The 13,433-nt window shown below is 33.4% G+C and overlaps 1 protein-coding gene across 1 annotated transcript; it reads left to right on the top strand.

The window, feature by feature from the left end:
* Window positions 1-5,489: 5,489 nt before the first annotated feature.
* LOC110039548 (CBL-interacting protein kinase 23-like) lies at window positions 5,490-13,091 on the top strand. The gene is made up of 14 exons (XM_020744650.1): window positions 5,490-5,672; window positions 7,426-7,488; window positions 7,826-7,897; window positions 8,017-8,124; window positions 8,243-8,323; window positions 8,672-8,725; window positions 8,826-8,951; window positions 9,280-9,369; window positions 9,461-9,580; window positions 9,666-9,782; window positions 10,324-10,440; window positions 12,415-12,471; window positions 12,562-12,636; window positions 12,742-13,091. Exons 1-14 carry the CDS (start codon window positions 5,505-5,507, stop codon window positions 12,820-12,822), a joined length of 1,329 nt encoding a protein of 442 aa, XP_020600309.1. The 5' UTR covers window positions 5,490-5,504; the 3' UTR covers window positions 12,823-13,091.
* The last annotated feature ends 342 nt before the right edge of the window (window positions 13,092-13,433 follow it).

Here is a 13,433-nt window from a genome sequence, read left to right as displayed (position 1 = left end):
ATATATATATATTAAGGAATGACTGGAGGCTATTAAATGATTCGCGACCAGTCGTAATTAGCCTAACCACTCGAGTATCAACCCCATAGGCAAGAGGGGGATTCAAAACTTAGATCAGAGAGGACTTATAACGGACAAAGCCGATGCTCTAACGCTACGTGTATATAGAGACAAAGAGAAAGACAGAGAGAGAGAAAGAGAGAGAGAGAGAGAGAGAGAGAGAGAGAGAGAGAGAGAGAGAGAGAGAGAGAGAGAGAGAGAACACCTAATTTTTCATATTTACACCGATAACACTCAAATCCTTAAAATCACAGCATAAATACGACTTTCTTACCTGCTTTTTAAAATGAATTACACCTTCTAATGCATAGATTTATGACACCAAAGTATTATAAACGTAAATATAAAAAATTCGGTGGTAGATATGTAAATACATAATAATTTGGTGGTCTTTATTTAAATATTTTTTGTTTTTTTTTTCCATTTTTCCCCCTTTTCAAAAATAGCGGCCACACGTGCCCCCTTTTTTTATGAACTTATTTTGTCGGCACGCATTAAAATAAAGTAATGAAAGGCTCAAAACAGAACACACGTGTCGACTTGTGCTGTTTGCTGTTTTCTGATTAACACTGGATTGAATGAACACGAGAGCCGTGCCTCGCATGCTTGTTGACTGACTGCCAGTCGCAAGCCGTCAAAATAAGGCTCAAGCCTTGCTACAATTCACAAAAATATTCATTACTACTTTGTTTTATAGATTTATTTTGATTTAAGACATATTTAATAATTTAGCATAAATTTCAATAAACTATGCTTTATTTAAATTTAAATTTAAAATTTTTATTCCTAAACCTATAGATAGAGCATAGAAGTTGACGATCAAAGATTGTGGTGATCAATAGATAGCTTCAGTCTGCTGGTCATTTGGTCTCGGCGAAGCTTGTATGGTGGTCTCTTGTTGATCCAAAGATTGCCGTTGGAATGTGGCCGATCGGCAGGAAGAGCCGAGTGGAAGGCGTATTTCTTAATTTATTTACTTTTGACTAAATTACTCAGTTGCGTCATCACTAAGACAGGGGCAATCAGGTAAATATGCTTTTTGTATGTCCTTTTGTCTATAAATATGAGTATCATTGGAAGCTTTAACCTACTTTGCACTCTCTCACTCTCTTCATATTCTTCACTCTCGTGCTAATCTTGATCTCTTGGGCGTGATTCATATGACAATCTCAGATTTAACAACAACACATCAAGAGGGAGAGACGCGGGATGAGTGATTTTGGGTATTATAAATTTTAATATTCATTTAAAAAACATTTTAAATGATTTATAATTTGAGAAAGTTTTATGAAATTAATGTGCATAAAGCATAAAATCTTCTTTTGCACCGATTATGGGTGGAGAAACCCTTACAAACCTTAATGTAGACATATTACCTAAACAACAAGCTCTTCAATTAGTTAACCCTGCTGTTTTTTCCAAGGCTTAAGATGACCGTTATGGGGAGCACTTGGAGGTACGACAAGTTGGATCTGTCTTATGAAAGTAACATAACCTTTTATTATGAGGCTAAGTTCTCTTTGATGAGGTTTTGTTATTAGACATGTTGTAATTAGAGGTGTCAATTCGGGTCAGTGTGTCGGGTTCGGGTTTGACCCGAAAATGACCCGACCTGAATAGAGTCCACTTGAACCTGACCTGAATAATAAACGGGTCGAAAACTAAAAACTCAAAATTGAACTTGAACCGCTAACCCAAACCTAACCCGACATTTCTTGCTTATTCTGGTTATGTTTTGGTTTTCAGGTTCAACTCAAACCCGGCCTGAATAATAAATTGGTCGAATTATTTGACCTGAACTCAACTCGAAAAATATTCGGGCCAACCCTAATCAGGATTTTTCAAGTCGAGTTCGAGTCGTTCAATTCGGGTCAGTGTGTCGGGTTCGGGTTTGACCTGAAAATGACCCAACCTGAATATAGTCCACTTGAACCTGACCTGAATAATAAACAGGTCTAAAACTAAAAACTCAAACCCGAACTTGAACTGCTAACCCAAACCTAACTTGACATTTCTTGCTTTTTCTGGTTATGTTTTGGTTTTCAGGTTCAACTTAAACCTGTCTGAATAGTAAACTGGTTGAATTATCTGGCCTCAACCCAACTCGAAAAATATTTGGGCTAATCCTAACCAGGATTTTTCAAGTCGAGTTCGAGTCGTGGTACTGTGGGGTCAAGTTTTGACCTCTAATTGTAACAATAATATTGAAATAAGACACTTTGTAACTAGAGGTATCAATTTGGGTCAGCGGGTCGGGTTCCTGTGTGACCCGAAAATAATTAATTAAGATCTATTCATTAATGTCATTTTTAATCATCTATATATCTTCATTAATTCTCATTTATTATTTTCTTATTAAGTTTCTACTAATGCATTAAAAACAATGAAAACGGGGCATTTAAGTACATTTCATTAAATTCTTACATATTTATATATTTAATACCTAATATTTACCTTTTACATTTATACCCATAAATGTATTATTCACATAAAAAATATATCATTATTTTAAGGTCTAATAAGCAAAATATATATGCTCAAACATGGGCATGATAGTATATATGCAAAAATTGAAGTTTAAGTATTTGATATGTAAATACATAAGAATTGAGCGATATGTATTAGGGCATGTTTGGAAAAAGAATGAATTCATATCAAAATCAATCTGTGGCTCGTTATGTTTGATTTTGAGTCAGATCAGCTCAAAATTGAACTGAGCTTGAAATTGAAACAGACTGGCTTAAATTTGAGTTATTTGGATCCATTTTGTTTCGTAATCAAAACATAATGACCCAAATTGAGGTAATTTTGATCCGTTCGAGCTCAAAATCAGCGCCTAATTCATTATTTTCAATTTTATTTAATATCATATATAATTTTTATAAATGAAATAATAATTTGAGCATATCTTGAGTCGGTTAGAGCTGATTCACAAATGGCTCAAGATCTACTCAAAAAAAAAAAAAATGATTCAAAATTTTAACTCATAGCTTGGCTCATTTATTTCAATCTGATTTCTATCCAAGCTAAAATTAAAATCAAACTTCGACTAATTAAGGGTCTGTTTGGAGCAGTTGCAGCTCTTTGAAAAAGTAGTTGTGAAGCTGTTGTTTAAAAAGCTGCGGTGACAATTATAAATTTTTTTTTCTGAAAAGGTCAGATCATAACTTTTTAGCAGCGACCGAAAGTAGACAAAGCTGGTGAGAAAACACAATTTTCGGCTGCTTATTTTGAGAACACAAATAAAATAAAATTCTAACAAATAGAAAAAACTACAGTGTTACCCCAAATGCACTCTAAATTGACATAAAAATGTTTAACAACTACAACAAAACCTTAATCCGACTACATGGTGTCAGTTATATGAATCATTTTTTCTCCATTGTTTTCGATTTAATCTCCATTGTTTTCTATTTAATGCAATATTTTCATTTAGTTCTAATAAATTAAGATCATTTTTTATACAATAAGCCAAAGTCTTCCTAAGTCTACACTTTCTAGGTCTGCCTTTCTTAACATAAGTCGAATCTAAAACATCTACTCTCTTAATTGGATCATCAGATGATCAACGCTTAATGTGACCAAACCATGTAAGATGACTCTCTACTTTTGTCCATCTCAGAAGCTACAACAACCCTGTCACGGATATATTCATTTCACATTTCGTCTCTAAGTCTCTAAGTGTAAAGTTTCGTCTCTAAGTGTAAAGTCACTCATCCACCTAATCATTATTATCTCGGCAACACTTAACTTAGTATTAAAAGGCCAACATTCAGGCCAACATTCAGCGCCGTAGAGCATTGCAAGCCTCACCACCATCTTATAAAATTTTCCCTTCAGTCTAAACGACACTTTTCAATCACACAAAAGACCTGAAGCATTCCTCCACTTCAACCAACCAACTTGAATTCTATTATTAACATCCCTGTCTATATCACCATCGCTTTGAACAACAAACCCGAGATATCTAAATTGTTCACATCTTTTAATAATTTGATCACTCAAAGTTAGAGCTACTACTACTAAAATTACATTTCATGTATTGAGTTTTAGTTCTACTCAAATGAAGGCCTTTAGACTCCATTGTAGACCTCAATAATTCAAGTTTTTCCTGAGTTTTTTCTCTCGTCTTATCCACTAGAAGGATATTATCAACAAAAAGCATACACCAAAGTATATCCTCCTGTAAATGTCCAGTAAGACCATCCATAATTAAAGCTAAAAGATATGGGCGTAAAGCCAATCCCTGATGTAATCCAACATAACTAGGAAAATAAGTGGTCAATCCTCATTCTTATAAGTAATAAGAATCATTTGTATTAAATATTACAAGTCATTCTATAATTTATTTTTAGACCCTATATCTAAATTTTTGAACCTACATCTAACCCTACTTGAGAAGCATAACCACTTATATTATTAAAATTTTTAGTATCAATAATAATCTTAAGTGTTGTAATTCTATCTCTTTTATCTCTAACTTTATTAATTTTTACAACATTATCTTTCAAACTCTTATCTATAATTACATCTACATCATTTCTAGTGCGACTTTTCCTAGAATACCAAAGTTAAAAACCTAAGTTATCAAACTCCTTAGTTTTTTTTCCATCACATTTAGCTTCTTGAATACATAAGATATTAATCTTTATACACATCATAATATCAACTAATTCTAATAATTTATCTTTAAGAGTACATATATTCCAATATTTTATCATAATATTAGTTCATTAGTTTCTTTACCTGCATCCATCTGTAATGTGAAAACTCACTTTACTCGGGCGCCGGTGTAGCAACCCTTGCACAATTTTTACTGTATTCAGGTCATACAACACGTCGCTTCGAGGAGACGTCCCATACATTTAGATAATGTTTAGAATGACATAAAAATGTTTAAAATATTAAAAAAAAAAAAAAGAACACAAAATGCAAAATGACGGAAATGCCGTCCGGCCGAGGAGAGACTCGGGACTGCCCAATTTAAACGGCAGTCCCAGTGGGCCCTACACAAATTGGACACGTGGCCTCCCGAACTCCTATATATACGGCGGGGCAGTTACACCCGCTTGATATCTTCGCACTCTCCGGCTTTTCGTTTCTTCGTTCTCGAGAAATCTCCATTAGAGAGAGAGGGAGGTAGGCCCTCTGAGAAGAATCCTTGAGAGAGAGAGTCTGAACCCTAACCTGCTTGTTTGTTGTCAAGGTTGAAGAATGGCTTGGAGAACCAGCTGCGGAACTCTACTCTTTCCGACGTCGCCATTCCGTGCTTGGCTGTCCTGTTTCACAGTCGTGAGCGTTGTTTTTGATCCTCTCTAGATCTGCTCTGCCAGGGGTTTCAGGGCCGAAGTGGAATGAATGTGTTGAGGGAAGGTAACGTTTCTGCTCTGAAACAGTAAGAGGTGTTTGATTGCGTGCTGTTTATTTAGATCGGAGGGCGGAAGATGGGATCGGCCGGGAAGATTAGGGTGGGGAGGTATGAGTTGGGGAGAATGCTTGGAGAGGGATCTTTTGCGAAGGTCAAATTCGCACGGAATGTGGAGACGGGTGAGAACGTGGCCATCAAGATTCTTAATAAGGAGAACGTTCTACGGCACAAGATGATCGGCCAGGTATTTATTGAATTTTAAGATTTCAATCTTTCTTTCTACCTTAAATTTTCTTGGCGCTTTTGCTTGATTAATGTTTTTCGTTGATCAAGATGAATGATTCATGGAATTTATTAAAATCATGTTGGTCGATTGGATTACAAGTTCGTTTTACTTCACGATTTTATACTGTTTGTTTATTTCTGATGTAATCTTTAGGTTATTAGATTTTTCTTAGATTTGTGGTCTAATGGATATTTTTTTACCGGCTTAGTGAAACCGGGGAAGAAAACAAAGTTATCACTCTAATCCGGCGACGTTCTCCCACTTGAATCTCAATTTTAAATTATGTATAAGCCAACAAAATTATTATTATTATTTTTTTTTCAGTAAGGTGTTTGGTAGCATAATTTAATATAATTTTGGTTGATTTAAAGTAAATCCAGCCAAACTTGAAAAAACGGAAAATTAAATCAGGCCTCCCATTAAATTCATTTTTCTTTCCCTTTGCCGGTGTTTGGAAGTATATTTAAATAGGATTTAGCCATAAATTTAGTGTGAATCTTGCCAAATAAAAAAAAAATGAAAATTTAATCCAACACTGATAAGTTTAATTTTTTTCATGTTATTTCTTTCCTTCCCGTATTCCATCTCTTTTAGGATGTTTGTGAGATGAATTTAAGAATTTTTTCTGTCATCCCTCGTGAGCTCATCTCCATCGCACAAACTGTAGGATTTACAGGATTTGATAAATCCAGTTTAAATTAAATTCAGTTGTAGCCAAACACCGTCTTCCGTTTATTCTGCATGTAAATGCTGTTTTGTTAAATCCAACTATTTAGTGGATTTAAGAGATTTAACTTAGGAAGATGTCATGGCCATAAGAACTTGAAATAAAATACCAAACACTATTTTGGATTTAATAGTATATGGATTTGATAAATCCGGATTTACTAAATCCTATTAAAGGTAAATCCTAGTTGCAGCCAAACACCCAATGTATCTTTAATTGAACAATAAGACAAAATAATTCTCTATCATTTCATTGTATCCCTAATGAGTAATTTCTTCAAAACAAAGAAAACCTTCATTTTTTTGCTCTTAGAAGTTTCATTTATGGGAATGATTCCGTTGATATGCATCTTTTGCTTTTGTTTGTATGAAGCCCGTTGATTTAACTAACAGGTTGAAAATATGAATTCAATGACTCTTTTTTAGACATTGTGATGATGGGGAAGTTGAAGATGAACTCTTTAAAAAACATGTTTTTACTAGATGTTTGCACATAATGTTTCTTGATGGGGCATTTATGTACATGCCACATGGTTCTTATATATTTACATAACACCTTTACGTTCATATTTACATGAATACCACTCAAATCCATAACACCATATAAAAAATTCCACCATCACCACCTTCTTAAAAGTAATTTTCACCTTTTCATGCATAGGTTTATGGAACCAAGGTGCTATAAGTGTAAACATCAAAATTTATGTGTTAGATTTGTAAATACATAAGAATTCTGTGGTATGTTTGTAAATTTCCTTTCTTGATTAAATTTTAGTTAAGGTGGGTCTCAGCTTTTATAAAGCTATAGCATATGTAAAATCAATCAAAATTTGAGTACAATTAATGGCTTCTTTTGAAGACTGTTAATATATGCCTCTATCCTGAACCTACTCTTAAACTATTTGTTGGGCATTTATGAAATTATTTTGAGATTTTCTTTGGTGAATTCATGGTGTGATAAGTTTTTAATGTTTATAACTTGTAGATCAAACGTGAGATTTCAACAATGAAGCTGATCAAGCACCCCAATGTTATACGCATGTATGAGGTACCACACGAATTTTCATATCTACTTCGTTGGTTTATGTTTTCTAGTTCATTTTTGAGTTTTATGCAGAATCACTTGGTTTTTTCCTCTGAGAGATTATCCATTCTTTTTTTATGTTTTAAAAGATTTCAATTCTTAGTTCTAGTGTATCAATCTGCAACTAGTTTTTATTTGGGGGCATTTACATTCATACTAACCAATTCTAATGCATTTACATATCTAACATATAAACTTTACTTTTTATATTTATACCACCCAAATCTTTCATATCACACAAATTTGATAGGTTTTAGTAGTCTGATATGCTGATCCTAATTGCTAAAGTGATGAAATGTAGGTGATGGCAAGCAAGGCAAAGATATATATCGTTTTAGAATTTGTGACGGGCGGTGAACTTTTTGATAAAATTGTATGTTGCTACCCTGCATGCTATGATTCGAATTTTATAAAGTTTCATTGCATCATCGAAGAATATAAATGTTCAATTCTCCACATCTCAATCCTTCTTTTTTTTTTTAATTTCCTTAGGCAAGCCGTGGAAGGATGAAGGAGGATGAAGCAAGGAAGTATTTTCAACAGCTAATCAACGCTGTAGACTATTGTCACAGCAGGGGTGTTTTTCATAGAGACCTAAAGGTGACCAGTTATTTTAGTGTTCAATAAATTTAGCTCATTTATGCTATCTTTGTCCATTAAATGTACTTATTAACTTAAAATAATGCTTGTATTTATTTAAAGCTGTTAACTTTGGCAGCCAGAGAATCTGTTGCTAGATTCTAATGGGGTTCTCAAAGTCTCAGATTTCGGACTAAGTGCCCTACCTCAGCAAGTTCGAGTAAGCTGACTGTTTTTTTAAAGCTGGTTTTGTAGAGTTAATTGAATTGTTGGGGCCTTTTGACATCATTTTTATTTTCTGTTTTTGTTTTTCAAACAAATCAATTTGTTTTTAAAAATAGTGAAAACTCCTAAAAATTGATTTGAGTGTTTTAAAAATAATTAACTCGACCAAATAAGTTTTAAATCAAATCAAAACAAAAACAAAACAAAATCAAAGGGAAAATTAAAAATGATCCGAAACGACCCCTGGTGTTTTGTAGGGATAAGCCTTCTTATTTATAATATAATGGCTTTGATTTTCATTTTTAAATGGTATATGGACACTTATCTTTCTTGTTACCATTAGGAGGATGGCCTGTTGCACACAACATGCGGAACGCCAAACTATGTGGCTCCAGAGGTATGTTTTGCTCAAAGATTCTGCCCTAAAACATAGTTTTTTGTGTTGAATTATTTAGTTTTCTTCTGTTCATATCAAACATTAGATTTTGAACATATAGGTGATTAACAACAAGGGCTATGATGGAGCCAAGGCAGATCTTTGGTCGTGTGGCGTGATACTTTTTGTCCTCATGGCGGGTTATTTACCTTTTGAAGATTCTAACCTGATGTCCCTATACAAAAATGCCAAAACATGATAAATGTTAGGCGCATTTATGTACATACCACCGAATTCATATGTATTTATATCAATTCCTATTTATTTATATGTCTAACACCTAAACTTTACTTTTTTACATTTATACCATCCAAATCTTTCATATTACTTAAAAATGTCGGCATTTTAACTTTTAAAAAGTGAGATGCACCTTTTAATGCATAGGTAAAGTGGCTTGTATGCAAAAATTAAAGTTTAGGTGTTAGACATGTAAATACATAACAATGAGCGGTATGAATGCAAATCGTCCTTATTTCTAATTTCTAACTTCAAGCGGCATGTTGAGTTTCTTGCAGATCTTCAAAGCAGACTTCACTTGTCCTACTTGGTTCTCTACCAGTGCAAAGAAGCTCATCAAAAGAATTTTAGATCCAAATCCCCAAACTGTAGGCCTTCTGAGAACCTTCGTTGGCCATTATTTCACGTTAAACAAAATTTCGAAGTATAATTATTCGTATTAAATTTGTTTCTTTGCAGAGAATAACTATTGCGGAAGTCGTAGAAAGCGAATGGTTTAAGAAAGGATACCAGCCGCCAAGTTTTGAAGCAGCAGATACCAGCCTCGATGACGTAAATGCAATATTCAATGAATCGGACGTGAGTGAAATTTTACTTTCGTCCTGCATATTTTCAGCGTATATTATTAGATTGTACGAGTGATCAGTCTTTCTTCGATGTACAGGAGCCGCAAAATCTTGTTGTTGAGCACAGGGAAGAAAGACCTGCTCTGATGAATGCGTTTGAGCTTATTTCTACTTCTCAGGGTCTGAATCTTGGCACCTTATTTGAGAAGCCCATGGTGAGTTTATTTCTTGAACCGGCAGAACTCAGAAGTTTATGTTCAAAATCTCGCTTTAGTTTGATGATGAAATTTTGATTATTAGAGTATCATTATAATCGTTTATAGGGGCTAGATTTGTAAATTGCAATGTTTCGGGTGCTATGCATGTAATTGGCCCTTCGCTAAAAAATACAATGTTTTCCCTTGAAAAGATTTGACATACAAATTAGAATTCTGGTGAAATACTTCATTTTTTTTTTAATGTGAAATCTTTAATCTTTTGGACAATGTATCTTTTTTTAGTTGTAAGATTTTGTTTTGGTGAAATAATTTTTATTGGATATGTGGACAAAGAGGAATTTGATGTGGTTTAACAATGAATCATAGGTAGGTTGCATGTTATTTATGTAAATGTTGTGATAGTTGGGGACTGGAGCATTATTCCATAAAGAATTCATACTTTATGTAAATTTGTTTTTAGTCTTCTGTATTTTTGGGGGCCTTTTAGCTTCTCTAACTACTCATCATTATTTTAGTAGTTCTATTATTTTCATGACAGGGTATTGTTAAAAAGGAGACGAGATTCGCTTCAAAAGCACCTGCTGCAGAAATACTTTCCAAAATCGAGGAAGCCGCCAAGCCATTGGGATTTAACATTGAGAAGCGCAAGTATAAGGTATGATACATGTTGTTCTTTCTTTCTTTCTTTCTTTCTTTCTTTTATTTGAGCCTTAAATTTCACATTTGATGAAAGTTTTCCATTTCTACCTCAAATACAATTCAATGTGCTGACAGAAGAAAAAAAAAAAAAAATCAGGATACCTGATAAATTTTATATCAGAATAAGGCCTTTTTTTACTATATTAGTTTGTTAATTTCAGTTGTTATCTTTTTAATGCAACTAAGCTATTAGATAATACGTCTAAATTTAAATGATAAATATAGCTTAATTCTTAAGCAAGAAATTAAACTGTTAAACATTCCAAATAATTGTCATGACAAAAAAGGGGACATTTTCATACGCACCACCCGATTCTTATGAATTTGCATATCTACCGCCTAAACTGTAATTTTTATATTTATATCACCCAAATCATTCATAACACATCTAAAATACCACCATTTTAATTTTTGAAAAGTGCAATACACTTTTTAATGCTTAGGTATAGTTTTATGTAAAATTTAAAGTTTAGGAGCTATATAAGTGAATACATAAGAATTGAATGGCATGTATGCAAATCTTCTTCATACGCCCCCCCCGATTCTTATGAATTTGCATATCTACCGCCTAAACTGTAATTTTTATATTTATATCACCCAAATCGTTCATAACACATCTAATACCACCATTTTAATTTTTGAAAAGTGAAATACACTTTTTCATGCTTAGGTATAGTCTTATGTAAAATTTAAAGTTTAGGAGCCATATAAGTGAATACATAAGAATTGAATGGCATGTATGCAAATCTTCCCAAAAAAAGAAGAAAACAAACAAAAAGAAAAAAGATGAAATATGCTGAAGAAACTATTTGAATGTCTACAAGATTACATAGAATTTTTGGATGAATTTTTGAATATCTATGGCATAGAAGATGAGTACAACTACAGGCATGACTAAATTATATGAGAAATTAGAGTTGTAAATGAGCCTAGCTTGAGCGAGCTCAGGCTTCGCTCGTGTTCGGTTCGTTCGAAATTGACTCATTTTTGAAATTGCTTGTGAACAGTATGTTTGTGTTTGACACAATCCTTTTGGTCAAACAATAATATTTACATATTATTGCTTGTGTTATTTTTGGATGAATTTTTGAATATCTATGGCATAGAAGATGAGTACAACTACAGGCATGACTAAATTATATGAGAAATTAGAGTTGTAAATGAGCCTAGCTTGAGTGAGCTCAGGCTTCGCTCGTGTTCGGTTCGTTTGAAATTGACTCATTTTTGAAATTGTTTGTGAACAATATGTTTGTGTTTGGCACAATTTACATATTATTGTTTATGTTCGGTTCGTGTTTAACTCTAAATTGGCTCGTTAAAATTAATTAGAAAAAATATATGTAGGGTGTTGTATTCGAACTTGTATTAAGGCTTTGTTGTTGTTGTTGTTTGTTGTTGTTCGGTTCGTGTTTAACTTGAAATTGACTCGTTAAAATTAATTAGAAAAAATAGATGTAGGGTGTTGGATTCGAATATGCATCAATTTTGTGCACTAAAAGACGCAGAACCACATGACCGCAAAAACTATTATAATTTAAACTTAGATATAATTATATATTATATATTATTATATAAATAATATATATAATTTTTTTTTATTTCAACCTATAACTAATCAAACACATTGAACAAAGGGTTGTTTGTGTTTGACTCGATTATATTTTGAGCTTAAAAAATTTGCTCGTGTTTGGTTTGTTTACTTAACGAACCATTCAAACATTAACTATTTAACAAACTGAACAAGAGTTGTTCGCGAACAACAAGTATTTTAGACAGCCTTATGAGAAATAACTGGACTGCATGAAATCATAGGAGAACAAGCAATTATCTCGTGATTCCATGGACATGCTTATAAAATTTGTCCCATCTTGATACAAAACGGTAATTCTTTACTAAATTTCACATATTGTTCCCATTTTTCTCGTCACAGCTAAAGCTGCAAGGCGAAAAATGCGGAAGAAAAGGTCCTCTAGCCATCGCCACCGAGGTATTCCCTCTCTATATTTAAACGATATATCTCACTGCAAAATAACACAAATTTGAGAGAGATTAATGCATCCTACTCTCATTTTTAAAGGTTTTTGAAGTTGCACCTTCCCTAAACATGGTGGAGCTTCGCAAGGCCAATGGCGACACCCTAGAATTTCACAAGGTTTGGGATCAAAAACTCATACAAACTGAAATGCAATTTCAGTATATATATATATGTATATATATTTTGACTTACATTTATTGCTCCTGATTTCATTCTCTCCAGTTCTACAATAACATCTCAGTCGGCCTCAAGGACATATTCTGGCATACGGCGAGGGAAGAGGAGCAAGCTAAAGTACATTAGATTCTTTGGTAAATTATGTAAATGCTTGCATTTTTCCTGCATATTGCATTTATACCTATATTGATATAATAAAATATAGTTAGAGGATAGCTGAAATAGGAAGTCTTGATTGCCCGAGTCATATGGGAAATTTGTACAAACTTCTTCCATTATATGATTTTTATTGCCAATGCATTGCTTACTTCCTGTTAGCTGTTTGGAATAGTAATACATATGGCTTCCTGTACTCTTCTCTTATTTGAGAGTTATGTATATGAATATAAAAGTTTTGTGTGTTGGATATATAAATAAATAAGAGTTGTGTCGGAAATGAGATGTTTTTAAATGTCTATGTATGTATGTATGTTAAAAGATAGACGACAACACCTGACTGTCCACCTTAAATGTGTTAATTCAACCCAGATATATTCAAACTCAGGACAGGATTTACGTCGAAGCTGATAAACAAGTGGCCATTGGTTGTGCGCCTATATATATCTATATCTATAAAGATAGACGACAACATGTGTCTGTCCACGCCTTGTGTGTTAATTCAACCCAAATGAATTTGAACTCAGGACAGAGGGGATTTACACTGAAGCTGTATGTATAGATTTGAGCGTTAGCTCGGA

This window comes from Phalaenopsis equestris, unplaced genomic scaffold (assembly GCF_001263595.1).
Source record: "Phalaenopsis equestris unplaced genomic scaffold, ASM126359v1 Scaffold000002, whole genome shotgun sequence".
NCBI lineage: Eukaryota > Viridiplantae > Streptophyta > Magnoliopsida > Asparagales > Orchidaceae > Phalaenopsis > Phalaenopsis equestris.
Note: the sequence above shows the minus strand (reverse complement) of the source record. Positions and strands in the feature narration are given on the sequence as shown.

Excerpts from the sequence above, each read along its gene's own strand:
- LOC110039548 (XM_020744650.1), top strand. The coding sequence starts at position 5,505 with ATGGGATCGGCCGGGAAGATTAGGGTGGGGAGGTATGAGTTGGGGAGA. Across the intron at positions 8,125-8,242 it reads TTTTTCATAGAGACCTAAAG|CCAGAGAATCTGTTGCTAGA; the intron begins GTGACCAGTTAT and ends TAACTTTGGCAG. Across the intron at positions 8,952-9,279 it reads TGATGTCCCTATACAAAAAT|ATCTTCAAAGCAGACTTCAC; the intron begins GCCAAAACATGA and ends AGTTTCTTGCAG.